The 27663-nt window shown below is 42.3% G+C and overlaps 1 protein-coding gene across 3 annotated transcripts in view; it reads left to right on the top strand.

Moving 5' to 3' along the window:
* The window catches only part of CHN1 (chimerin 1), a 156040-nt gene that overhangs the window by 2643 nt on the left and 125734 nt on the right, over nucleotides 1–27663 (top strand). For all 3 annotated transcript variants that reach the window (XM_034785637.1, XM_034785634.1, XM_034785635.1), the window contains one exon: nucleotides 25677–25715. In XM_034785637.1, the coding sequence (XP_034641528.1) occupies nucleotides 25683–25715 (33 nt within the window). In that variant the 5' untranslated portion in view covers nucleotides 25677–25682. The remainder of the gene's footprint in view (nucleotides 1–25676; nucleotides 25716–27663) is intronic.

The following is a 27663-nucleotide window of genomic DNA, read 5'->3' as shown; positions in this document are numbered from 1 at the left end:
GGGAATAAAAAAATCACAATAAAATTACGAATCAGCCCAATAGATGGTAATAAATACAAATGATTCCTCTGAGGAATGGAAAACAAATAAAGTTCTTCTTCATTGCTGGCAATTGTTAATGCAGGGATGTGAGTGAAAATGTAGATAAATGCACAAAATATGTGCAGTGTGGCTGCAATATAGTTGTTGTGAGACACAGAACTTTGAATTTGTTCATGTAAATCTCAAACAACTTTTATTTATGCACTTTTTTTTGCATTCACCTTTCATGTTGTTTCTTTCTGACTATTTAAAGAACCCTGTTGATTGTACTGTGAATGAAATACATTATCTCTCTCACATACATTATATTAGAGTACAAAAAAAGTTGGGCTTGTTTTAAATTATGCAAAAAGGAGAAGAAGACTAAGGGTTTGTTGACAGGGGAAAGTTTTACCAATTGTACTGGTATAATTAAACCAATACAGTTATACTGGTATAATTCCCTGTGTTGATGATCTTATTCCGGAATAAAAAGTGGCTTTTATTGGTTTAGCTTAAACGACTTCAAAAGCAACATAAACTAAACTGAAAAGGGCCTCTTAAACTGGAATAGAAGTGTCCATACACACAGTTATACCAGTTGAAATTCACACCTTAGCTTATTCCAATATAATTTTCCCTTGTAGAGAGATGTTTAATTGTGGATTTACACATTCAAATATGCAGTAATCTCATTAGTGCATTTCTTCTAATGCACTATCAGTATATCACACATTCAGTCTGGGGCTATGTATGCCAGTGTGTAGTTCATTGTGTGCTACACAGCATGCAAAAATTAGAAATAAACAGCTATATCAGTTTAGGGGGAAATCCACCAAGTCTGCTAGATCCTTTCCAATGCCATCTGGAAGGTGTGTATGTTTAGGAAGATTTAGTTATAATGTTCCCTCTCTCCACTTTTAAGATTGTATTATCTAATGATTGCTTAGATGGGGTACAGGGAACTGGGACAGCAGACTATGGTGGCAAGGACATCTAATGTTGTCAAGGCTAATTCCCTACTCTGGCACTTCGAATGCAGAAGATGGGGGCCCGTAAGGATTCTAAAAATTAATACTGGCCACTCCAGGCTTGTATTAAACTCCCAAGTTTACAGCTTTTCTCTGACCTGATATTGGTAGATGCTGCCACCACCCAATTGCAGAACCCCTTTGAGAGCCCAGGAAGGTGCATTTGGGAATTCCTTCCTGTGGGTACCCTCAAGCGCGCGCGCTCTCTCTCTCTCACACACACACACACACACACACACACACACACACACGCACGCTGAGAAAGTGGGGGGGGGGGAGAAGAGAGGAAATCAGCTGTTGCTACCAGCTAATTAAACATGTGCACAAACCTCTGAAGACACAAATCCAATTCTGTTCTTTAAAAAGGTAAATTTTATTAATAAAAAAAGAGAAAGAAACTACACCTGGGAACTCAGGCTATTGCTAGATTTTAAAAGAGGAACTACAAGGATTAAGCACACAGAATAGCTTTCTTGAGGTCAAGCTTAAAGGTTACAAACAAAACAAAAGCACCTGGGGTTAGCAGAGAGGAATCCACAAGCCATAAAGAAATAAAAGGGATAAACCTAATCCCTTCTTCCTAGACATTTCCTGATCTTCTTTCATATCTGGGGTTTTACATGAGTAGTTTCTAGGTATGATACTGATGATTTTTTCATACCTGGCCCATCTTCTTACAGCATAGCTCTGCCTTGTCCACCTTTCCCTGGGAGAACAACAACAGACAGACAAACAAAAGGAGAGTTGTTTTTTAATTTTAAAAAGTTCTAACCTTCCCACTGGCTCTTTCGGCCAAGTGCCCGCTCACTTTTTTACCTATGCATAGCAGTGAGACTTTTGAACACTTTACAGGTAGAAGAATTAGAGAACAGCTACTAAGAGGGATTTTATAGCTACTGGCTGGCTGGGTATCCATAAAAGGGAGCTACCCTCCCCCCTTCATTTATGTCAAGTGTGTTGAAGGTTAAGAAAGATATGTAGCTTCTAGGGATAGGAATAGATAGGAGTGGTGACCAAGCTTTGTCCCCATTTTCACTTGCCAAGTGGGGAGTGCCCTGACATGTACCTTCCTCCCTCCATGTCTTTGTCACCACATTGTAATGTAATGTAATTACTATAATGTGCTTGATGGGAGCTGCACCTGAAGACCACTTGGAAAGTTCAGCTGGAGCAGAACATGGCTGCCTGCATGTTAAGCAGTGTTAACCTTCTGCTCCATGATCTGCTTGGCTTCTTCTTTGTTTCCCATTGCAGTTTATTGTGTTGCTTTTGGCCTTTAAAACGTTAATTATTTGGATGTTGGTTACCCTAGAAAATACCTCTCTCCTTATGCCCATACAATGGCAGTCATGATCATCTGAGGTGCTCAAGTCACAGTTGCCTAGTTTGAATGCTGCCAGGGCCTGTCCATTTCCACAGGCCTTCCTGGGGAAGGTGGGAGATTTGATACTGTGGAGTGGAAGGGATACAGGATGGCTTTTCCAGATGGGGAGGGGCTGCCAGCAGAGAGGCTGCGCTCAGGTCAAAGAGAACATGTAGGTTGTTGACTACTGGAAGAGAGCTCTCAGTTACTATGCTAACGCCACAGTGAAAGAGGATTGAAAGTCTGTCACAACGTTTGTTGGGTGAAAAATAGAGATCTGCCTGAATTATTTGTTGAAAATAATAGATCTGATTAATTCATTACTTTCATGTGTTAATTACCTCCCAACAGTTGGTGAGTTTTAGGAATTTGTTAGCTGTTTGTTCTACTGTTCAACAAAAAGTTAGCATAAACTTTCATGAACTGATCAGTATACATATTTGCTATTCATGATCTGCTATTTACTGCATGTTACTAGTCGCCCACTGCCCCTGGTATGGTTTCAGTTCTCTGATTGGATGACTTAAGCTTCATTTAAAGGAAGCAATGATTGTACTTAGACAGAATATAAAAACGTATTATTTTCAATTTCAATGATTGCAAATTTCCCTTGATTTTTTTATGAATTTGTGTACTTTTCATAATGGCTCATCAGCTCTCTTGTGCGAATAAAAGAAAATGATTCTAATTGGCCATGAGAGCTCTTCTAGCATGAAGATATTTGCAAATATGATTCATACTTGTACTCGTGTTCTTGCTGTTTGTGACTGGATCTGCTTACCCCGCACTAGCCCAAACAGGGTTAAGCCCATATTATTGACAGCAGAAGTCCCGCCTCCCCGGCGGGACTGGGCATGCTACAGATGCTCTAGCAGTATAAAGGGAGGAAGCACAGTTCATTCTGGGCTGGAGGCCACAAGGGAAGGACCTGTCTGGGAAGCTCCTGCAGAGGGCCAGGCACAGCCTCTGACGGCGCCGGGAATCAGAGCTTCCCTGGGCCCCCTTGAACTCCGGTGACTGGAGGAGCCACAGGAGACAACCGGCCCAGCTGACCAGGGAGAATTCGAAGTCTCATGGGAGACCCCAACGCGGACTCTGGTAGGAAGTGACCCAGGGAGGGTGACGGAGTGGTACCTCCCACCCGGGAAACCTCAGCTTGTTTCAGTAGGACCCTCCTGCTGAGTCAGTGGCAAGTTGCTACGCCCTGGGTTGGGGCCTGGGCCCCCCCCATCAGGGCCGCCACACTCCTTGGTGGGCGCCCCATCCCTATAGACTCTGGCTGTTAGGCCACACTGTCCTGCACCTAAGGGCAAAGCTATCGACTCTGGCCACTAGGCCGCACTGCCCTGCACCTAAGGGCAGCTCTATAGACTCTGGCCGCTAGGTCATGCTGCCCTACGCCTAAGGGTGGCTCTATAGATTCTGGCCACTAGGCCACGCTGCCTTGATCCTAGGGGCATAAACCGTCACACTGGTCATGAACAATGTGGTGGATAAAATCTCTTGAGTGATTAAGAAATAAAAGGGATCAAGTGATGCACCTTTTATCTTGTGAAATGCTCACATTCTATGGTCATGAGCATCTCAAGCGTGCCTACCGATAAATGACATGAGAGATTGAGCCGTGTTTAAAGTGCCCAGAAGGGTTATTTAAAATGAGGCTGGACAAGGACAGATTATAGAGAATTGGGAAAGATATCAGATGAAAAGGAATTAACAATGATGCCATTATAAGGAGAAAGAGTGGTGGGGAAACAAAATCAAATGCAATATTTGTCCTTTGACTAGGGTGTCCAAAGACCATTGAAATCCAAATATTATACTACTTGCCAACCCTAGTCCAATAGACTGAATTTTACAGCTGTGCCGTTAAAAGTTGTGTAGTATAACCGCTGTTTGTCGGCTCTCCTGCTGACAAAAAAACTTCTACCCCCAACAAGCAGTGCTGTTCACACTGGCACTTGTTGCAGCAAAACTTTTTTCTTTCGGGGGTGGGGGTTTAACACCTCTGAAAGACAAAAGTTTTGTCGTTCAATTGTCAGTGTAGATATAGTCTAAATAGTATGTCTTCCCCATGAAAGATCACTGGAAGAAGGGCTTCATGTAGGGATGCATGAAGGAGGAAAACAGAGTATGTTGCAATCCAAATTGGTCTCTTTTTTGTAGTAATACTTGTCCAAGAATCTCAAAGCATTTTGCAAAGGTGAGTAAATACCATTATCCTCATTGCACTAAGGCCTTGTCTATACTAGAAGTGTTGCACCAGTGTAAATAGATTTTAAAGCAATCTAATTAAACTGGCACAAATCTATAAGGTAGATGCACTTAAACCTATTTAACCTAAGCTATTTTAAGGAAGGGTTAAATTGGTAAATTTCTGACACAAGCTAAACTGATTTAAACAATGTTTGAATGGTTAAAGGCCATCTGCATGATGGTTTTCACTGGTTTAAATTGATTTATAATCTATTGAGTTACATCAGGGCAATGTTTCTAGGATAGACAACGTCGATATTTAATTTTTTAAAACGGCTAATAATGAAAATGCTTCCCAAAACACAAATAAAGAGTGTTATGAAAGCAAAACTTGGGAGTATTCTTCTCTACAGCCTCAGTAGCTGGGGCTTGGGATGGAAAGTGAGTCCCAATACTGAGAATCAGAAGATTCTTTTCTCTCAGATACTGTGCTACTCTTCTCTAATTTATAGAATTTAATGAAGCAAATAAGGACAGTAACCTTGAAGGGATTTTGCTGCCAGTGCAATCTCTGAAAAAAATCAAAAGGGAAACACCTGCTTAGGAACTTAGAAAATAAAACAGATCTCTTAACTGATACAGTGGTATCAATTGATCATAAATTTGGAGCACTGAACACTTTATAAATGAGGATTTTAAAAAATGCAGTCATGGCTTCTCAATTTAGCATTCTTAAAATTTTGGTTTAATACAGTAGCTAAAAATAATTCAGGACTTCACTTTAAATATTGGAGAAGAATCTTTGAAGTGGCAGTCGGAGTTCAGGATTACCTGATGAAGATTGATGAGATTGGTTCAATAATGTGTACAGGTAGTTAATAAAGAGAGGTTTTAGAATTGAATTCAGTGATGGAGGTCACTGTAGAGAGACTTAATAACATTATTTGTTGAGTCCAGTTTGTGTGTGCTCGATGCTGTAGAGGACCATTGTTGTCCTACCAGGTAGCAGGTGAAATACCTGAAGATGAACCAGAGAGTGGAGCAAGAAGTGATGAATCCAAATCCAGTAGTGGATGTTCCCCTTCCATTACTGTTACTACAATCAAGTTTTCCCCAGCTGTCTGGCTTGTGGTTCTTGCCGACACACTCAGGGCCCAACTGATTGCCATATTCGGTGTTAGCCAATCTGACCAGGGGAAAATTTATTCCTGAGACCCTGGGGAGTTTTAGCCTTCCTCTGCAGCATAGGGCGTATGTCATTTGCTGATTTAAACTAGAGTGGATTGAAGTCGTTAATCATGATATGAGGACTTGAGTAACTAAACCAAAGGTTATGGGTCTATTACAGGAGTGGGTGGGTTTAGTTTCTATGGCTTACAATGTGCAGGAGGTCAGACTAGATGATCATGATGGTCCCTTCTGGCCTGGAAGTAGGCTGTGCTGCACATGCATGTATGGCTAACTTAGCTGCATGGGGTGGAATTTTGAAAAACACTCAGGGCTAGCCTACACTGGCAACACTAAAGCGCTGCTGTGGCAACACTTTAACGTGGCTTGTGTAGTCGCGGAAGATCACTGGGAGAAAGCTCTCCCAGCGCTCTAAAAAACCACCTCCACGAGGGGCACGACTCCCAGCGCTGGGGCACTGTTTCCACTGGTGCTTTACAGCGCTGAAACTTGCTGCGCTCAGGGGGGTGTTTTTTCACACCCCCGAGCAAGAAAGTTGCTGCGCTGTAAATTGCCAGTGTAGACAAGCCCTCGGTGCTGGCCTAACTGCTCTGCCCCTGAAATCAATAATAAAGCTCCCATTGAGTTCAGTGAGAGCAGAGTTAAGCCAATGCAGAATGCTTCTGAAAATCCCACCCCTAGTGAACATGTATATCTTGTCAGGTGCACACTGAATGAAGCCGGGTTCCACAGGACCAGAGCAAAGCAAAGCAAAATGAGCAAAGGGAGCTTGACTAGCACCATTCACTCCTCTTATTCAATAATCTAGCAACTCCGTTCTATCTTTTTTTTTTTAATTTTTAAAAAAACCTCTTACATGAAATAAAAACTATATAAAATAGAAACCTGAGAAATTCCATTTAACCTACAAAAATAAAACATTTAAAAGCAAGAAAATGTCTTGTTACGAACCTAAAAGTTTCCACTGCCTGCATGATGATATGCAGATACATTCTAATCAAGCACAGAGAATACTTCTTTCATCACAACACCAACGGCTTTAACTCTGACTTAAAATAAATACTGTCTTCAGTAATAAGCTCAAATATAAACCCAGCACAACGCTTTTTGAAGAGTGTACATTGACATATACACACATAACTTATGACACTCATTAGCCCCAAAACAAGTCCATAGACACATCATTTTTTCCAAAAAGGCATTGTTACAGTTTTCTTTGCTCTCCATGTCAGGTTAGTCTTAGCTGCTCCACCTTGTGGCCATAGACCATATTGACTGCTCAGCAGACTGGCTGAGTTAGCTGCCGCTAGCCGCCACTAGCCAACTGCTAGCCAGGAATGCAGTTGTGCAGCTATTGGAAGAGCAGAAGGAATTCCCACATGTAGTGAGAAACTGGTCTGGTGTCTAATTAAAAATCAAGGGATCCACAGATGAGTATTTCACAGGTTTTAAGAGCTAGTTGCAGGAAGGGCTGTACGTACCTTGTGATTTTTAGAAAAAACAACTAACAAAGTTTAATCCTCTGGAGAGTTTGCATTTTTCAAGGCTGTCTTTGCAAGGAAAAGAGCTGTAAACTCACTGAAAAAATAAACTAAAGATGTGGTTAGCTTTGGTGTGTTAAAACAGTCAAAATTAAAAACCCCTGGAGGCTTCTGGCTGTAGCTCCTCCGGGCCTCACCCACCCACCCTGGCAGTTACAAGATGACTGATGAAAAGAGAGTGATATGGCAGCTTGTATTTTATGTTCAGCCAAGTTAACAGTAATTCATCTCAGTGTCATCCCCAAGAGTTCAGTTGCTATATATGGCAGTATAGTGGGGCAGCGTTGCAGATTCCAGTCCTGGGTGGGAGTTGTCCACATCAGAGTGGAAAGTACAGTAGAGTCTCAGTCAGGGAGGTCTGCATAGTGTCTGAGAGCTCTGGAGCTGAGGTGACAGCTTGGACTGGTCAGAACCCTTAGTTAGGATTTTATTTCACTATAAGCAAACACTGATATGACATGAGATGACATAGTCTCATCTTTCATGTAAGCAAATCCACATTCTGGGGACTAGGGGGCAAGGAATTGGAACACTGCACCCTCTGGCCTCAGCCCATAGCAAGCTCTGTATCCCTTTAGCAGATTGCCCTAGTAACAGCAGGCTTGGCCTTGATCCCACAAGCAGTTCTGGGCACCAGCATGACACCTATCACCAACAATGAGGTTCTGTAAAGATGCATGGGTCTGTTTGTGTAGAGCACTTTGTGGGATCAGCACCTTTGTTTGGTGATTAACACAAATGATGAAAATGCCTCCGTGCCTGGCAGCATTGAATGTCACCGTGCAGAATGCCCTTTCACCTCTGCCCCAAATTAGCTCGAGCTGGGGGACATTGTGTGGGGAACCAATAAAATGTAAGATGATGTGTAAATTAAGTCACTGATCCTGAAGGGGTGGCAGCTGTGTCATTTTTCTTTCAATCTTTTGTTTGCTTTTGTCCTTTCCCTTTATTTTCCTGTCCATTTTCTTCTCTTCCCTTTATCAATTCTCTTTTATTGCCTTGCAAGCCAGAGAAGCCCATGGCTTCCTTCTTACTGACAATCTTTTCCTTACCTTGCTCCCTTTCTCCTTCAGTTTCTTTCCCTCTCTCCTTCCTGCTTCCTTCCTTGTCAGTGACTGTGCTAGGTGACCTTCCCCAGCAAAAAGTTTTAAAAAACGGGGTCTTTTATCAGGAAGTGGCTGCCCCAGGGTAACTTATTAATGGGAATTTCCAACTTCAAAAGTGAAGGCAATTAACTTCTCCTGCTAAATACCTTGATTGCCTGTATTGGATTCCCACTTCTGACTATTGGTACATCAGGGGTCAATTAAACATACATAGCCCATTCATCATTTGGACACAGGAGTACCCCATCACCCAAATGGCTCACTAATTTAAAAATATAGCAAAAGAACCCTCTGCCCAGTGCTGGAGCAATGGAAGAGGGTTACCAGGATAATTCCTATGGTGCAGGGAGCATGGAGAGATCCAGAATAGGGAGTAATAATAAGCATAGGATTCTTACTGCAGCATAATCTAAGGTTTACATCTCTGATTCTCACCTGGTATAAGCAGGTCTCCTCGATATCAGACTATATCTGATGAGAGTGCAGTCAAGAGTCTTTGTAAAAAGTCAACAGGCATTATTTGCTAGGCCCAAAATTTGATCTTCCAGATTTTTCTTCTATGTTTATAGAATCCATAGACCTAACTCACTATTTAATGGTTTATTGCAAAGATCAATCTTCCTTCCTGAGAGGAAAAAAATTAAAGTTTGCAGCTCATAAGCAACTCTACAGTAAAACAAGTGTCCATGTAATGGAGGAAGTATAACCTGAGCAAGGAATCTCATTTAACTGATTTCACTTTCAGGTTACCAGGGAATAGTTACATCTTTTTAAGATTATGACAATAACCCTTTGAGTGTCCTTTTTTAATAGCAGCAGTCATCTATCTTGAAGTAAAATTGAGCATTTTTTTTCTAATTAAAAGCAACATTTATGTTTTGAAAGAATCCGATCTGGGGGGAACTAAAATGTTGCAATGAGTGTTATTTAAATAAATAAATAAATATAATACAGAGGAAAAATACAGTTCAATTTCAGCCCAAATGATATGTAAAGGAATTATGTTGGTTATTTACTTAATGAAGAAGACCCTCGCTGGTGCAACAACTATTAGAGAGAGAAAGATAACTGTCCAAATGAAAATTACTACTGAAAAAAATAAGGAAATGAAAAATATTAATGAACTATAAGTTTCTAATATGGAGAGTCAGAGATACTTTGAGATTGCTTTAGTAGATTTCATATTGGAACCCTTAAAAGTACTACCAGGAGTCCTTAACAGCAGTGAGGGGGGAAAAGACTTTATTTTTAACGCTGGTATTTTTGTTGGCACCAGGTAGAATAAACCTTCCTGTCTGTTAGCTTTTATAGGTACAGAATTCCAAAGGCTACTCTGAGGGTCTGTACTTCCCTTTCTGGTAACCCCAGCATATGAATTTAGTTGTAACATTGCTTTAATATGACTGCCAGTGGGATGTTGAAAGCATTTCAGTCTGCACACTGATATCCTAAGTATAACTAAGAAAGTTGCCAACACAGTGGTCCAGTCCTGACCAAACTGTAAAGCAGAATTGTTAAGGGCTATGAGTCCCCAGTGTGGCAGTGTGGCAAGCTAACCAATGTACATCAGAGCACCTCTATTTGTAATATTTATTAATACTACAGGTTATAAAAAGCCCCCAAATCAAATTTGGAAACTACATTAAACAGAAGAAGTCAGAGACTAACTTACCACTGTTTTTCCATATATTGCACTTTATATAAAGTAGGGTGAAAACACTGGAGAAAACCCTTTGCAGAACCCTCTATTCTGCACTCAGGTATTTCAAAAAACTGACCATAACAGCTAGCTCAGAGCTTTTCATCGTAGATCTCATTATACCCATTTTACAGTTGGGGAAACTGGGTAACAGAGAAGAAAAATGACTTGCCTAACATTGCCCAGCGGGCTGGGGCAGAGCTGGGAATAGAATCCAGGTCTCCTGAGTCCCGCTCCAATGCCTTAGGCACTGGTCTCTCTCTCTCTCTCGGAACCATAGGGTTCCATAGAGAAGCCTGAAGAGCATTTTTCTAAGGGTTTGTTGACTCTTCTGGTGTCAGACTTGGTCTGTAGGATGTAAAGTACACTATGCTTCTATTGTCTTGTTCCTCCCTTCCCCCATGAGCGTGCAGCAGCAACCTCAGAGGGGGCTGACAGGAGATAATACTGTTTGGAGCTGTATTAACTTTGCACCCTGTTTCTGCATAGCAATCTGGTGGTTCTGCAGGGGACACTGATGCAAAGCATGGCTACTTCTTTTCCCTGACACCTTTGTCCATGTCATTGTTGCAGGAATGTTCCAGAAAGTTTTATTCAATCATGTGGATATGCCAGAGGACTTTCATTTCAACCCATGTTTTTGATCCACCAGGTGCTGCAGTTTTGTATGTGTTTCTGAAGCACAGCCCATGCTGCTGACTGCAGTTGTGAAGGAGCTATTTATAAGGATCAAAAACGGAGTTTTAAAATGCAGAATGAATTTTTTTGTATGGAGAGGTTGTATTTCTAGTGAATTATTAGACTGACTAGGACTGGTAGTCAGGAGAATGCCCTAGCCTGCTGAGTGACCTTTGCCAAGTCATTTCCCCTCTCTGTATTTCAGTTTCCTGTAAAACAAAGCTAATGAATCGGACCTCCTTTTAAAGTGCTTTGAGATCTATCGATGAAAAGTGTTGTGTTGGCGCTGGGGGTGTTCGTCTTTTCTCTTTAGATTGTAAGCTTTTCAGGGCAACGACTGCATCTCACCATGGGTTTGTACAGTGCCTAGTGCAGTGGGTCCCAGCCTCATGTAGTGTGTGCAGGTGCTACTGGAATGTAATAATGATCATATAAAATTTTCTGTTCAAAACTCTACCACGATTCTCGCGCCATGCTTCCTTATTTTAAAAAAGGAAATAAAATCTAAGTTCTCATTACTCAGACCAGTCTGTCTTTCAACTGACAATAGAGGGAGAAATTACTTGAAAATGGAGAGGAAAAGAAACAAGGTGAATTCAACTTTAAAAAAAAAAAAAAAAAGTGGAAGTTACTTAGGAGGGAGACTTGCAGGTTGAATTCAAGTGTCAATCATGCTGAGTCTTTCCTCTAGCTCTGCCTTTCCTTCTGTGCAGGGACAGATCTCTGTCTCCCACTTTTCCTCCTAAGTGCTGTTCCTAGTGTTCCCCAGCCAGGAGGAGCTCTCTTCTCGTTCACAAATGTACAGAAAGAACCACAGTCAGCTGGAGAGACTGAGAAACCCTCACTCTCCAAAGCACTTCAGAGCTGGTACCCTGGCTTCCAAACAATCATTTGTCTATTGCATTAGTCTGACTACAAGCTTCTGTGATGCAAGAGGCCCCAGAGCACGGTTTTTACACTGACCAGAGTGCCTATACCGGCTCCTTTCTCTCTGTGTGTAGTTTTTGCAAGTAGAACAGCTCTTTGCTAGTGCAACAGAGAAACTAGCTGTGGGGAAAGAGATTTAGAAAATTGTGAACCTGGAGTAGCCATTGTTAAGGTGACCTGTAAAACACCATCTCACTCAAATCCATCATCACTCAGGGCTTGTCTACACTGGCAATTTACAGCACTGCAACTTTCTCGCTCAGGAGTGTGAAAAAACACCGCCATGAGCTCAGCAAGTTTCAGCGCTGTAAAGCGCCAGTGTAGACAGTGCACCTGAGTGATGATGGATTTGAATGAGACGGTGTTTGAATGAGAGAGCTACCAGCACTGGTAGCTATGCCCTCGTGGAGGTGTAGACTAGCCCTCAGTCTGGTGAAAGGAATTAATATATTGCTTCCCCTTTTATTTAGTTAGTAGAACCGGAATCGCCACAACACTGTGGTGCATTAAGTGTAAAATGATAATGAACTTTATATTCATAAACCATAGGGTAACTTAAAAGAACCTACATTATTCAGTAGATTAGGGCTCTTCTAGCTGATCTCAGATTAATCTGTCATTATGGTGAATTTTTAATAGGTTATATGTAAAAAATGTGAAGACTTAAATTGCAAAATGACAGGGGAAAAATCTCAGTGGCTGAAGATTCAGGTGTCTGATTAAAAAGAAAGTAAACTGAAATTTAGAAATAAAAGCATGGCCATCAGGCTAACTTTCCCTTCCGTCGTCATGGAGAACAGTAGAGTAATCTGATTACTTCTCCGGGTTATATCCTTAATGGTATGGTAACCAGGTCATATTACAGGCCAAAAGTATGTCACTTGGGAATGTGTCCTTCCTGGCCATAGCATGAGTGGAGGTATCATTGTGTCAGTTCTGGACAGTGAAAGTATCAGTGCAAACCACTATTTTCATATAAGTCGTGGCTTGTATTTTTGATGAATATTTTAGAAACGGAAAACCCCATTTGTAGTAGGAGGCAGAAATCAGATATGCTCCTAATAATCTCCCGGCAATTTAGGCTAATAAAGTGCTTCACTGCTAATAAAGTGAGGGTTTTAGAGTGTGATAACTAATACACAATAGCTATCTTGTTGCAAAATCCTAGTTAGAGACAAGCTCCCTTTAGCTACCTTGCAGTTAAATCTATAGAGTGTAAGGCCAGAAGAGACCATTAGATCATCTAGTCCAGGGGTGGGCAAACTTTCTGGCCCGAGGGCCACATCGGGGAATAGAAATTGTATGGCGGGCCATGAATGCTCACAAAATTGGGGTTGGGGTGCAGGAGGGAGTGCAGGCTCTATGGTGGGGCTGGGGATGAGGAGTTTGGGCTGTAGGAGGGGGCTCTGGGCTGGGACTGTGGGGGAGAGGGCGGGAGGTGGATCAGGGGTGCGGGAAGAGGTGCTGGTTCCAGCTGGGGTGCGGGCTCTGGGGTGGGGCTGGGATGAGAGGTTTGGGGTGCAGGAGGGTGCTCCGGGCTGAGATTGAGGGGTTTGGAGAGTGGGAGGAGGATCGGGGTTGGGGCGTAGGGAGAGGCTTAGGGGTGCAGGCTCCGAGCGGCACTTACCTCAAGCGGCTCCCGGAAGCAGTGGTATGTCTCTTCTCCGGCTCCTGTGCAGAGGAGCAGCCAGGCGGCTCTGCACGCTGCCCCATCCGCAGGAACCGCCCTTGCAGCTCCCATTGGAGCGTTTAGGACCCAGAGCAAGGCTATGTCGTGGCTTGTGGCCAGAGCAGGGCCGAGCCACGTGGTGCAGGCAGAGAACAGGAGAAACCAAGCTGCTACCAGTGCCCAATGGGGAAAATCTTCCTCTGCAGGTGAGGACAATACTTATAACCACACTCATGGTTAGCTGTGGTTGGTGGGATTATATTTTGGGAATGTTTGAAAGTTTTTCTTTTTTAGTAGTCTAAAACAACATTATAACATATTACTTTGTATTTCTTCTTCAGTCCTACTTCAGACTGTGTCCAGAATGTGTCTCAATTTTCAGGACCTGTTCCAACTTCCCAGTTGGTTGTATTAATTAAAAAAAAAAGTATCTTGTCTTCTCGTAAACCTTTTCAGACTCTGACCACTTGATGAAGTTGCTGGTGAAGTTGACAGTAAGTCAGATAAGCACACCTAGTGACAAACTGCCTGCTTCTTCCACCCCAAGCCCAGGGGGAATGGAACAAAAGAAACAAGAAATAAATGAGGTCTCTGAGCAGGGATGATTTCAGATAAATGTTTTCAGAATGTTTTTCATAATGGAAATTTTGGCTTTTTGTTCCAATTCAAAACTTTTTTTTAAAATTCAGAATTTCCCTCAGACAGAAATTCTGGTTTCTGACCTGCTGTGATTGTTACTTTGTGCTCCTCCTCCCTGCATCTATCTGTTGTCTCTTATATTTTACTTAGATTGTAAACTCTTTGAAGCGGGGACCATCCTTTTGCTAGTTGTAGTTGTACGGACCCTATCACAGTGGAGCCCTAGCTCTGTTCAGTACTATAATACAATCTGCTTTTGGTTGAGGGTATTAAGCCTGAATTTTATTTGTATTGAGGTAACATTCTGAGGCCTCAGGTATGGGTTTGGGACCCCTTTGTGCTGAACATTGTAGTAAAGACTGTCCCTGCCCCCAAAGAACTTGCAGTCTAAGCATATGAAAACATGCGGGGGAAGAAGGCAGAGGAGTGTAACAGGCACAGCTGTGTTTGATATATTAGGTATGCTTAGACTGCTGCTTATGACCTAGCCACTGCTGAATGCTCTGTAGATGCATTAGCAGTAAAGCACAAATTGGATAAATTTTTAAATTGCTCTTCTGCTGTACAACCATTGCAAATCCTCCAGTGCTGTAAACTAAGCAAGATTAAATTCTATTTACATCAAATGTCCACAAGATGGCACTTGTCATCTTTTTACCTTTGTGTTTCAAATGTACTTTTACACTTTCAGCAGCCATTTTTAAAAATGATTTTTAGAGATTTAGAAAATATATTTAAAAATAGTTGGACAGCTGTGTTTTTATGTGCAGTGTTTTCATTGCAACTGCATAGCGGGGGGAGAGAGGACCCTAATCTCCATAAAATCCAGTTCTTACTAGACTGGAAATAAAATTAATTCTAAATTTTGTGATACTGAGACTCTTTAGTAATTTCTTGATATAATAAATATTTCAACCATTTTTTCCACATATCAAATACTCCTGTAATCAGCTGTCATATTATGTATCTAGTGTTGGGAAGGGAAAGCATCAACATCTACAAAATAGCTGGTCATAGCTTGATTCTCTGTTCCCTTTGTCTTGCTGAAATCAAGAAATGAAAATATGGAAATAAACTACTGCAATCTGATCTATTAATGTACAAGGTGAATTCATTTGTTGCGATGCCAATTGTGGTAAGTCAGAAAGTATTAGAGATTATTCACTGGACAAATAGTAATCGTAGCCTGACCCTAGGAGGAGCTGTATGCCGCCTCTCCAGTTTTCTTTGGTGGGAGTTGAACACATTCAACACCCCTCAGGAGCCACCTTAAACCCAGTGGAAGGCTTTCCATTGAAATCACTGGTCTTGGATCAGGCCTGTATAGAAGCTGAGATTGGAGTAATGTTATTTTTTTCCCCTAAAGCTTGATTCAATTATGTAATGCATAGCCTTCCTTAAGCCACCTCATTTCTGTAGTGTATGTAAAAGCTGTTTCTTTTCTCTTTCAAGCAGTGTAACTGCTTGTGCAGATTAGTTGGGAAATGGAACTAGCCCTGTTAGCCTTCATGCGTTTACCTCACCATTGGTTTCTGTTACTCGTTTTTACCGCAGTATTCCATTGTAGAAAGCTAACAACATTTGTTCAGAAAAGTAATAACTAGGGTACACTTGTGAAGATATAAACTATGCCACTGAAGACAAATAACTGAGTTTTGATCCCTCTAAAAACATAATGTGCAGTATATATGATTTAGTGCCATGTTACAGCTGGAAGGCCACTTTTAATTTACACTCCTGTTTTTACTGGCTCATAACTTTCCCAAAATTGCATTATATCCTTATGCTCATCGCACATGTGAATTTCTATGAGACATTTGACGAGAATCCATTCAGCTGGTTTTAGTTTATTGCTCAGATAACTGCAACATGGTTTAATTGTAAAAATCCAAGTCTGGCATAGATGTACAGGTACAGTATTTATAAAAGATGCTGTACAAGTGCAGAGTGTTGCTAACTAGGGCCCAGACTGGAGGCAAAAGAGTTTGAATGTGGAGAGAGTCATAGCTGACCATATCCTCCCCCTGCAGCTATGAGCAGGCAGCCAACTGTATAAGGGATGCAAAACTGCAGAATTGGAGATGAGGGCACGAATCTTTCTTTCCTCTTCTTCCTCTCCCTCCTTCTCTACTTCCTCCCATCACTGCTGGGATGAGGTGCCTGCTATTGGACTTTCTGGAAAGACTTGAGCTCAGTAGATGGACATGCTTCAGCCAAGGTTTTAGGGAAACAAACCGTGCAGACTGCTAGTGGCTAACAAGAGCTTGTCCTCTCCCCTACAACATGCGTGTGTATGTAACAGTATGGTTGGTGGAGCAGCACAGTCATATACTTACTGGCCAGCTTATACCAGAAATGCCCTCCCAACCCCCACGGTCTGCTGTAGAGGTGTGTTTTGCAGACACAGGAGTGAGATGTCTCAGTTGTAGCCTCTCTGCATCCTGCCTCTCCCTGCTCTTTTACTGGAGCAGAACAATTTAGCCTTCCATGCACGTCTAATATGTGTATTCACAGTTACTCTTGCTGTTCAATATTTAGACATTAAAATGAATGCATGACTGGTATGTGGAATGTTCAAACAAATATTTGTTTGTTTGGAGATGCACTGAGAAGCTTGTTGCTTTGAGGCTCTTCTTGGTTTATCTAGGGGACCTGGATACTTGAGGAGTTGTGTTGATGCTTCAGCAAGCTTTTTAAATGTATGATCTCCCTGCCTTTGTGCCAATTTTTTTTTTAAAATACAAGGAAATTATGTTAAAAAAAACTGTTAAAGCAATGTTAAGAATTAGCTACTAATTGAAGTAAATCCAGAAAATTTAGCTATAACTCCTGAGCAACTACAACACCGTGACATTATACATACTCGTTATATCTGTGGACACCATTATAAACTCAGTATTCACTGCCCTACATACCTGCAGAACCCAAGATACTTTCCTATAGAAAAGGAGATACCATGGTACTGCAGTCACTGTAGTGATAACAATTACTGCAAGTGCCAACAGGGACCACAATGCTTAATATACTTGCTTTCATGAATTAAAATACCAATGCTAATTTTGTATTAAGAATGTGTCTAATGTATTTCAAATTCTAAATAAAATGGAAGTGTCGTAATTAACAAAGCCATATAGTAATTTCTGAGATAAACGGGAATATACAAAAGAATAATCTTAAGGTTCTTACCCTGTGTTTCTCACAGAATTAATTTGCCATTTCTGCACTATTGGAAGGCAAAGATCTGGTATTACTGAGTCAAAGGACCATTTCTCTCTTCATTTCATGTGCCCCTGTGAAGAGCGATGAAGGTAGAGATACCTAATGCCAGAGAGATCCTTGCTCCTTGATAAAAAATGGATGTCAGGAAAATTAAAAAAGATTTTCACTTTTGTTAGCCAAGCATAAGCTAGGCTGAAATGAACTTCTTAAACCTCTTGGTTCCAGAATTGGCTGGAGTATGATCAACAGACTCCCTGCTGGAGAGCTGATGATCTTTCTTGGTTTAGGCAGGTCTTCATGCTATGCTTATTACCCTTTGTGCCAAGACCCTGTCTCCATCTATGACCTCATTCAGACAGGATACCTTATTTTAACTTATAAGTTCTCCCAGAATTGCTAAGAGATCACATACTATTCACACAAGCCAGAGATTAACTTTTTTCCTGTCTGTCTTGAAAGTAGAGGCCATAGACCTCTTTGCTTTATTAATGTTTCCCGTGTACAATCTTTAATTAACTTACTTTTTTTTGTCTGGGAATTTAGAGGCCCTGGCTGCTCACCCCTGCCTGGCTGCAATTGAAAACATTTTCTGGTGGGTTGAGTTTCATCTTTGAGATACTGTTGGCACACTTACTCTAAAAAGAGAGAAGAAATGAAATATCCTGTTTGATTTGGCTGTCTTCTTGGTTTGAGAATGTCACCCTTAAATAAATGCTTGCTGTTTTATAATAGGTCAGGTAACTTCTTGAGAACATCCCATGAACATCTTGGAGATGCTAACCAACAGACCCTCGAGGCTGAAGGGGAGTGTTCTATAAATTGTTTCTGAAAAAATGGCATACACCTAAACTGGCCATGGCGATTTGTCATAATCCTTCTAGCCACTACTCTCCAATGAAGATCTGTTCCGTTCTACTTTTCAAAAGAGACTAGAGACTGTGTGCTTCAATTTTGGGGGTGATCACCCTCTGAAAAATCATGTCCCTTTAATGTGTGTCTAGCTGATCACCCAAAAATTGAGGCACCCAAACTTACTAGTCAGTTTTGAAAATTTAGGTCTAAATACCCAATCATTGATGTGCTAATAGGAATGTTGCCAGAGTAAAGCCAATCTATAACCTGAAATGTTAATGCTGTTGTATTTCTGAAGCCCACCTTGAAACAAGTGTGCTCTTCTAGTGAATGTGCCTTCTGAAATAATAGTGATGCCTCAAATGCAAGGTCTTTCTTCTCAAGGGAGTACTTGTTCATGCAGGGGTTATCAGCATTAACATAGAAGTGCCCCATTAGCCTGTTGCATGGTTGTCCTTGGTGGCCCACTGTCTCTGGTTCTTGACAATAGTGTACATACACATAATAGGCAAGGAAAAACCTTTGCCCTTTTCTGCTTGTAAATCTAATATTTTTCTGAAGGCACATAGAGTTCCATGGTAACCATTACATGGGTGAATAAATTAGACAAGCTTTATCTAAAGAGATAAAAAGAACGTGCAACTAAAGGAAGAAAGAAGGAAAAGAACAAAGGAAATTCTATGCTTAAATGTTAGAATTAGCTATTTGTGTCCAAGAACCTGAAATGTTCTTGTACTGTTTTGTGATCTATATATGAATTTCTCATAAATAGCTGCCTCTAACTGGAGTCCATTCTCTCAGTGCTAGCATGTTTTTCAGATTTCACTGTCAGCCTATCACTTCTTGGCTATTTAACTTCCAATGACCTGTGGTATTTTTGTTCAATTCCTTCCTCAGTTCCATCACATTATGAAAGGAATTCTTCCTTATTAAGGAGGGCAAAATTGTCCTCTGGCCTGGAGAGGATGCATCAAGTTTTCTTCACGTACTCCTTTCCCGGTGTGCATATTCTGCCCTTGCCAATTACGTGGTGTGACAAAGTTCCTCCTCTATCTTGGTGGGTCCTGCGCTTATTGGCAAATTTTCTTGCCTCAGAGATTCACCATGTGGGTTGGAGAACAGCCCAGAGACCTTCCCCTCTGGAAGAACCCACAGTCCAGGTCAATTGGAAGGTTTGGGGGGAACCCGGGCCCACCCCCTACTCTGGGTTCCAGCCCAGGCCCTGTGGACTGCAGCTGTCTATAGTACCTCCTGTAACAGCTGCATGGCAGCTACAACTCCCTGGGCTACTTCCCCATGGCCTCCTCCAAACACTTTCCTTATTCTCACCACAGGACCTTCCTCCTGGTGTCTGATAACACTTGTGCTCCTCAGTTCTCCAGCAACACACCCTCTCAGCTCCTTGCACCTCTTGCTCCCAACTCCTTACTCGCACCACAAACTGAAATGAGCTCCTTTTTAAAACCCAGGTGCCCTGATTAGCCTGGCTTCATTGATTCTAGCAGCTTCTTCTTAATTGGCTCCAGGTGTCCTAATTAACCTACCTGCCTTAGCAGGTTCCTCATTATTCTAGTACAGCCCCTGCTCCGGTCACTCAGGGAACAGAAAACTACTCATCCAGTGACCAGTATATTTGCCCTCTACCAGACTCCTGTACCCCACTGGTCTGGGTCTGTCACAGTGGGCAGCCTACCATAGATTGGCAAATCTTACACCCATATCTCCAAGTCAAAGAGGAAAAAGAGGACAGCTGGACTTCTGAGAGACTTGAGAATGAGTTCAGCTAGGTAATGAGGTATGGTTGAGGAGAGATGAGAAGGTGGGATTTACATGCTGAACATGTTGGGTATGGGGGTAGGCAGATTGCAGTGGAGCTGGGATGCGCTAAAATACGGAGCAGAACCAGCAGTTAGCATGGGGTGAGGGTGGGCCTCTGCTGTGAGAGTGGAAACTGTTGAGCTCAGAAGAAAGCCAGAAGCTGGAGAAGAAAAGGTCAGAGTGCTGTTTGTGAGGAAACAGGTGAGCGCTAAGGAAGGATTGGGAATTGTCTGGAGGGCTCAAAGTTTCCTTGCCCAGCAAAGGGAGATGAGTAGGCAAATGCTGGTGGCTTTGCCCCTGCCATTGAGAAGGTTAAGGTATGGTCCGTCACACTGTTGTGATTTCATGATGTGTGGGACTGGGTGGGGCCTCTGCTGCTGCTGTTCAGGGCCCTGTGTTCCTCCAGTTCTGACTTGAGTTGTGGGTAGAAATAGCACTCACTTTTGAACTAGTGTGTGGAGCCAGGACCACTCCTGTCTCTCATGGCACATACACTTCTGCTGGTTTGCGCCAAAACACTGCTCTCAGGGACAGATCTGATTCTACTCTTGGTCCAATTTAGCAGGAATCCACTACAAGATACGAGAACTGTGGACAGTGGCCTCCTCATGCTGTCCATGCTTTTAATATGTGGAAATATCCTGCACTATTTTCCCCTTACTTTATAAATGTCTTTGGGTCTCAGTGGGATGAAAAGTGCTATATCAATGTAAAATGATGTTCTCTTCATTTAACCTTATTAATGTGTATGACAGGGATCTTTAGGAGCTAAGAAGTTAGTGCAGGTTTTGAAAAAACAGCTGTTTCTTACTGAACTGTCCTAAATTTTTTTTTATTACTTAATTTGAAAAAAACCCTATCCAAATAAATTATAACAATTTGGATATGTGTTTATGCATATCTATTTTGATTTTCTTAAAGTTAATTAAGTATTTTAGGAAAAAGTGTCAGCGCGGCTACCAGCAAGAGTTGGTGGCCGCACTCTGAGGCCACCAAAAAATTTGTTGTGTGAACCCCTGCTTTAGGCTACGATGCTTTCAGAAATCCCAGTATTGTATTTCAATAGTGTCTCCTCTATACATCCCCTTTTCTTTTTCTTCCTTCCTTATCAGCGCAAGATTTTTGTAGACTTCAAAAATTGCTTGGGAGAGGGAAATTTATCAGTTTTTTTTCTGATGCATTGCTATTTTACAAACAAGACTTCTTACTTCTGTGTAACAGTATCTAAATTCTGTGCCTGTAAAATTATACTAGCTTTGGTTGAAGTGGCAAATTTACTAAAATGTGCTATGAGCATGATCCTAAAAACTCTTACTAATGAGTGTAGCACTTGAGTTCTCAAATTGTCATCTGTAGGACTACACCCAGTAGTAAGGGTTTGCAGCACCAGGTTCAATATTCAGATTAATTCAATATAAATTAACTAAAAAATACTGTAGAGGAAAAACATGATGCACAACTTGCAGAAAATGGTTTGATCTTATTATGAGAACTTTAGAGCAGAGCTCAGGCATTGCACTGATAGGCGCTATAGAAAAACCTGAGAGAGATTGACAGAGTAGAGTTTACATCATTAATTAAAAAACACTGTTGTGTTGGTGGGAACTTTATATTTTGGTTCAGTTTTGCAGCACATTGTATCTCTCTAGCTCTGAATTGTGACTTAAAGAAACAGACCAGTGATCTGGATATCTTAATTTTTGGATGCCCAACTGGACACCTTAAAGAAAAAGCACCTACCCTCTGGAAATCAGGCCTCTTCACAAAGTGTGCATCCAAAAATACAGTTCATTTTTGAAAATTTGGTCCACATTCATAATTTTTTAAAACAAATTTTAATAGTTCCATGTGGTGTTTAGACTTTTTTATCGGTGGGTAGCAGAGTAATGTTTATCAATTGCTAACAGCAACAGTGCTCTGTTACAGACACAAGTGTACACTATAAAACCTCTCCTTCATTATTGTCATTATCCTGTGCTTGCTGCTACATATTTGATATCTGAGAACATTTTTAAAAATTACAATAGAAATGACCTTTTGTTTTTCATTCCCGAATGTGGAATGTTCTCTGGGAACTCTAACAGCGTTAAGGTAGTAAAGTATGCTGACAGATTTCTAAACAAAATACTTGTGCACAGCTGCAGAACATAAATCATTCCTTCCAGTTTCTGAATTTTATAAATTGTTATGTGAAAGTTACCTCTGTTCTTGTTTGACTTTAACGAGATTTTTTTGTGTAGGCAGAAATATTGTTGCTTCTCAGTTTTGCAAATATAATGCCCTTAGTTGTAATGATTACATAGCTGTAGTTCCTTCAAAAATGGTTTAAACTGCCAAGATATTTGTATTTTCGTAATAGTCAGCTCACATTGTACAAAATTTGGGGATAATGTCCTTTACCTGTCATTTATTTGTAAATCAAACGGATGCAAATGTTTTTTATAAAGTAGCAACAGTCGACCAAAAGCCAGCTAATAGTGTAGTCATATTCTTCTAGGAATAAGGGCCCATTATTTTTAGACACAGGTTTTGCCATTTTTCATATGACATACAGTACAGTGCTGAGGGATCAGGTTCCAGTGCTCCTACCATGCACTTCCTAACATGGCTTTAACTTGAAATAAAATAAAAATTAGGAACGGATAGTCCTTAATGTGTCTACTGATGATGGTCTTTCAATGCACAGCATAGGGTGGACAGCTGAAAACCTCTGTGCTGTTGTGAGACACTTGGCAGGCAACCATGAGATGGTAGCATGTCTGCATGATCTCTTGTGGATTTAGAAATGGGATTTTGGGAATCCATTTATCTCACCCAGATGCTCACTTATTAATAACAATATAATATTTATAAAAGGTCCTAATACCAAGGCACTTGAGGCACTCTATAAGCAATTAATATATGATAATCCTATATAGTAGTTAAAATGTCATACAAGATAGATAATAAAAAGCCAGACAAAATGACAGCTATACAAATATGGTGGAAAATGCAAGGTGGAGGAGTTACCATCCATAGGTGATAGCAATTAAAATAGAAAACGTTCCTGAATTAGAAGTGTTTACAAATGTTTCTGAATGGGGAGGTGGTGGGTTAAGGTAAATATCCACAGGAAGTAAGTTTCTTACCCTAAGGCAGGGGTGGGCAAACTTTTTGGCCCGAGGGCCACATTGGGGAATAGAAATTGTATGGCGGGCTATGAATGCTCACAAAATTGGGGTTGGGTGATGGGAGGGGGTGCAGGCTCTGGGGTGGGGCTGGGAATGAGAGGTTTGGGGTGCAGGAGGGTGCTCCGGGCTGGGATCGAGAGGTTTGAAAAGCAGGAGGGGGATCAGGGCTGGGGCAAGGGGTTGGGGTGTGGGGAGAGGCTCAGGGGTGCAGGCTGTGAGCGGCGCTTACCTCAAGTGGCTCCCAGAAGCAGCGGCATGTTCCTTCTCCAGCTCCTACACGGAGACACGGCCAGGCGGCTCTGCACGCTGCCCCATCCGCAGGCACCGCCCCTGCAGCTCCCATTGGAGTGCGTAGGAGCCAGAGCAGGGCCATGCTACGGCTTCCGGGAGCCAAGTGGTGTGGCCCTGCGCCCCAGCCAAAGCCCTGGAGCAGGGCCCAGCCATGTGGTGCAGCCCCCGGCCGGAGCGGGGCTGAGTTGCGTGGTGCAGCCCCCCAACCCAGCGCCCCAGCCGGAGCGGGGCTGAGTCGCAGGTGCAGCCCCTGACCCAGCGCCCTGGCTGGAGTGGGGCCCAGCTGCGTGGTATGGCTTGCGGGCCAGCTTAAAACGGCCCGTGGGCCGTAGTTTGCCCACCCCTGCTTTAAGGGAATGCAAGCCAAAGATTTTCTCAACCTCAGGTTTGATAATAGAATCCCCGGAAGGTGGATCGATGATGCCTGAGTAAAGATGTCTGTCACTACAAGACTCAGGGTACATCTACACTACAGGGGGGAGTCGATTTAAGATACGCAAATTCAGCTACGTGAATAGCGTAGCTGAATTCGACGTATCGCAGCCGACTTACCCCGCTATGAGGATGGCGGCAAAATCGACTTCTGCGGCTTTCTGTCGACGGCGCTTACTCCCACCTCCGCTGGTGGAGTAAGAGCGCCGATTTGGGGATCGATTGTCGCGTCCCGATGGGACGCAATAAATCGATCCCCGAGAGGTCGATTTCTACCCGCCGATTCAGGCGGGTAGTGTAGACCTAGCCTCAGAGAAGAGGTCTCGAACGTAGTCAGATAGATAGATTATAAGACCAGAATGAACCATTGTGGTGATTTTGTCTGACCTGAATAACACAGGCCATAGGACTTCCCTGAATTAACTTCTGTTTGAGCTAGTGCACATCTTTTAGACAAACATCTTCTGTTAGTGTCTTCAAGATGATAGTCAGAAGTCAAGGGGGTATATGTGATGCATCAGACAGCATCAGTGCCAGCAGATACTTGCCTACCAAAAGTTGTGGTGTAGCAGAAGACACTGTCATCTACTCTCAAGTGTGATTGTGTTTCATAGATCCTACAACATGCAGAGTGCCACTGACTCCCATCAACTGCAATGGGAGGTGAGGTAGCTCATCATCTTGTAGGATCAGTAGCTCATGGGATCAAAACCAAAGTTAAGGGGTACCTGATAGGAGTAGAGGAACCAGTGAACTGACACAAAGCAGCTGCAATGAGGGCCAGAATCGAGCCCTATTTTTGTCACAGAACATTGTAATTTAAAACATCTGGTAAATTGTCAGCAAGTTACAAGACAGACAGAACCTAGAAAACCAATTTATTTTTATGACAAACTCCAAAGTATATGACAAGAATTAAAGTTTGAGGTTTGCAAGATTTCCATTTGGAGAGATACTGGTGGTATTCTTACGGCATCTGATAATTTTTACTATGTGAAGCTTGTACTCAATATAAAAGGAATGCAAGTTTTTTGCAACTTCTTCAGTATTATTTATATGCTGTGAAGTGTATCAGATTGCAAATCAAGGATTAGCTGGGATCAATGTAATTAGAAGATTTGAAAAAGAAGAGAGCTCAGTGGAATAAAGTTACAATATTGCTTCTTATACAGATTGATACCTTCCAGTTCTCTTGCTTTCACAAATGTAGGGCCTGATCCTGCTAGCATTGAAGTCTATAGGAGTTTGGCCTCTGATTTCAGTGGAAGAATGTAGTATCCCTTTACATAGTTTGTGAGCCCTCTTGTGACACCATCTTCTAAAACAAACACAGAATACAGGGAACTCCACTAGAGCTCACAAAAGGGATACACCCAATCCCAAAACACTTTAGAGAAGAACTAGGTTGTTAATAGACGGAATGAAAGTTGATTGATCTGACCTTAAGTTAAATATCTTTAAGGAAACATTTTCTAATACAAACTTTTTTAAAAAAGCATATTTAAAGAAAGCATTATGCTTTTTCTTCCCAATTTTGCACGTCTATTTATAGTAGCATTAGGGTTCTGTGTAGATTGGCCATCTTGCCAAGTGGTATTCTATTGCTCTTCTTCCACCTTGTTTTGAAAAATACCTTTACAAATGTCTAAGTAAAGAAGAGAAAACTCTTAGCTCGAGCGTTCATTTTTATACCTCCCTTTTTGTAGCTTTTAAAATGCCAATAATACTAGCATAGATTTTTGTACAGTTATCTTGCTGAATTTAACAACGCTTCTGCCGGAATGTGTTTACCTTGTTTTTAATAGTGTATTTAGATAAATGTCATTATTCTTTCAGATACTGATGAATACCGACCACCTGTTTGGAAATCTTACTGTAAGTATTAAAACAGATTTTTTTAAAAATATTGTAACAAAAAACTTTCATTTCTAGTGCTTTTAAAATAATTGAAATACCATTTTTATCGAGATCTGAGCTCAAGAAACGTTGTGCATTAATATGAAGAATAGCAGGAAATGTTGTCATTTGGAGACACTTGCACTCCTTGATGCCAAAGACCAAGTGCATATGTACAGTCCCTGGGGTTGGATTCTGTAAACCTTGTTCACATGAGTGTTCCCATTAATGTCAATGAGACTACTTGCACAGGTATGGCCTGCTGGCATAGTGCCTAAGGGCGTTAGTGACCCGGATTCTTGCACGGGAGAAAGAATCAGCCTTTATTTAACAGCAGATTTTCAGTGTGTGTGTGTGTGTGTGTGTATTTGGCCACACAACTACTTTTAAAATGCCTCTAACTCCTACATTTTCTGACATATTTTTGAGGCTAGATGTCCTTCTGAGACGGGCAGGCAAACTTTTTGGCCTGAGGGCTGCATCGGGTTTCCGAAATTGTATGGAGGGCCGGTTAGGGGAGGCTGTGCCCCCCCCAAACAGCCAGGCAGGGCCCGGCCCCCGCTCCCTATCCGACTCCTCCTGCTTCTCGCCCCCTGATGGCCCCTTGGGACTCCTGCACCATCCAACCTCCCCGTTCCCTGTCCCCTGACAGCCCCCGGAACCTCCAACCCTGACTACTCCCCACCACCCCATCCAACCCATCCTCTCATTCCTGACTTCTAGAAAGAGACCTTCTAAAAACGTTAAAATATATTACTGGCACACGAAACCTTAAATTAGAGTGAATAAATGAAGCACACCACTTCTGAAAGGTTGCCAACCCCTGGACTAGAGCCAGCGCTAGGCATAAGCTTAGGGCCCCAAGCAGCTCAAGGAGCCCCCTATTAATTATTAGTATGTGTTGTATGTGTAGGGCCCTCCCAAAAATATTCCTGCTTCGGGCCCCGAATGGGCTAGCAACAGCACTGCCAAAGACGCATGAAAGCAGCACTTACACAGGTGAATTCTTTCATTATGTTAAGTTGGGACTTATTTTGAAATAAATCCATTTTTTTTGGACGCTGGATCATGACAGCACATCATGGAATCTATTCTACTGAGTTCAAGGTTTTAAGTTTGTGTTTAACCTTTGACAAAAAAATGTATAAGCATATTTTTGAAGTGTAAGATGTTACTAAAGTTTATAGAGAATGGATTAAAATAATTCTTCTAAACTGAAAATATATAATAGAAATAAGAGGAAAAAAAGACCTTTTAAATCATTTAGTTCATGCCTTTACTAATGCAGGATTATTTTCTACAGCAGGGGTTCTAAAACTGGGGTTCAGAACCCCTCAGGGGGTTATTACATGGGCGGGGGGCACGAGCTGTCAGCCTCCACCCCAAACCCTGGTTTGCCTCCAACATTTATAATGGTGTTAAATATATAAACAAGTGTTTTTAATTTATAAGGGGGGGTCGCACTCAGAGGCTTGCTATGTGAAAGGGGTCACCAGTACAATAGTTTGAGAACCGCTGCTCTACAGTATATATTCTAGGGTTACCATATCTAATAAATTAAAAAAAGAGGACCCTCCACGGGCCCTGGCCCCGCCCATTCCCCCACCCCTGGCCCCGCCCCAACTCCACCCCTTCCCAGCCCTAACTCCGCCCCTCCTCCCTCCCACTCCCAGCCACGGGGAAAGGGCTGACCCAGCACTACCAGCTTCACGGTTTGCCGGGCAGCCCCCAGACCCTGCGCCCCCGGCCGGCGCTTCCCCAGCGCAGCTGGAGCCCGGGAGGGGAAGCGCCCAGCCGGGGGCGCAGGGTCTGGAGGCTGCCCAGCAAACCGTGAAGCCGGTAGCGCTCGGGCTTTGGGCAGCCCCTATGCCTCCGGACCCTGCGCCCCCAGCCGGGCACTTCCCCTCCGGGGCTCCGGCGGCTCTGC

The sequence above is a fragment of the Trachemys scripta genome, chromosome 11 (assembly GCF_013100865.1).
Source record: "Trachemys scripta elegans isolate TJP31775 chromosome 11, CAS_Tse_1.0, whole genome shotgun sequence".
Classification (NCBI taxonomy): domain Eukaryota; kingdom Metazoa; phylum Chordata; order Testudines; family Emydidae; genus Trachemys; species Trachemys scripta.
The sequence above is the reverse complement of the archived record's forward strand: the minus strand, read 5'-3'. Positions and strand labels throughout refer to the sequence as shown.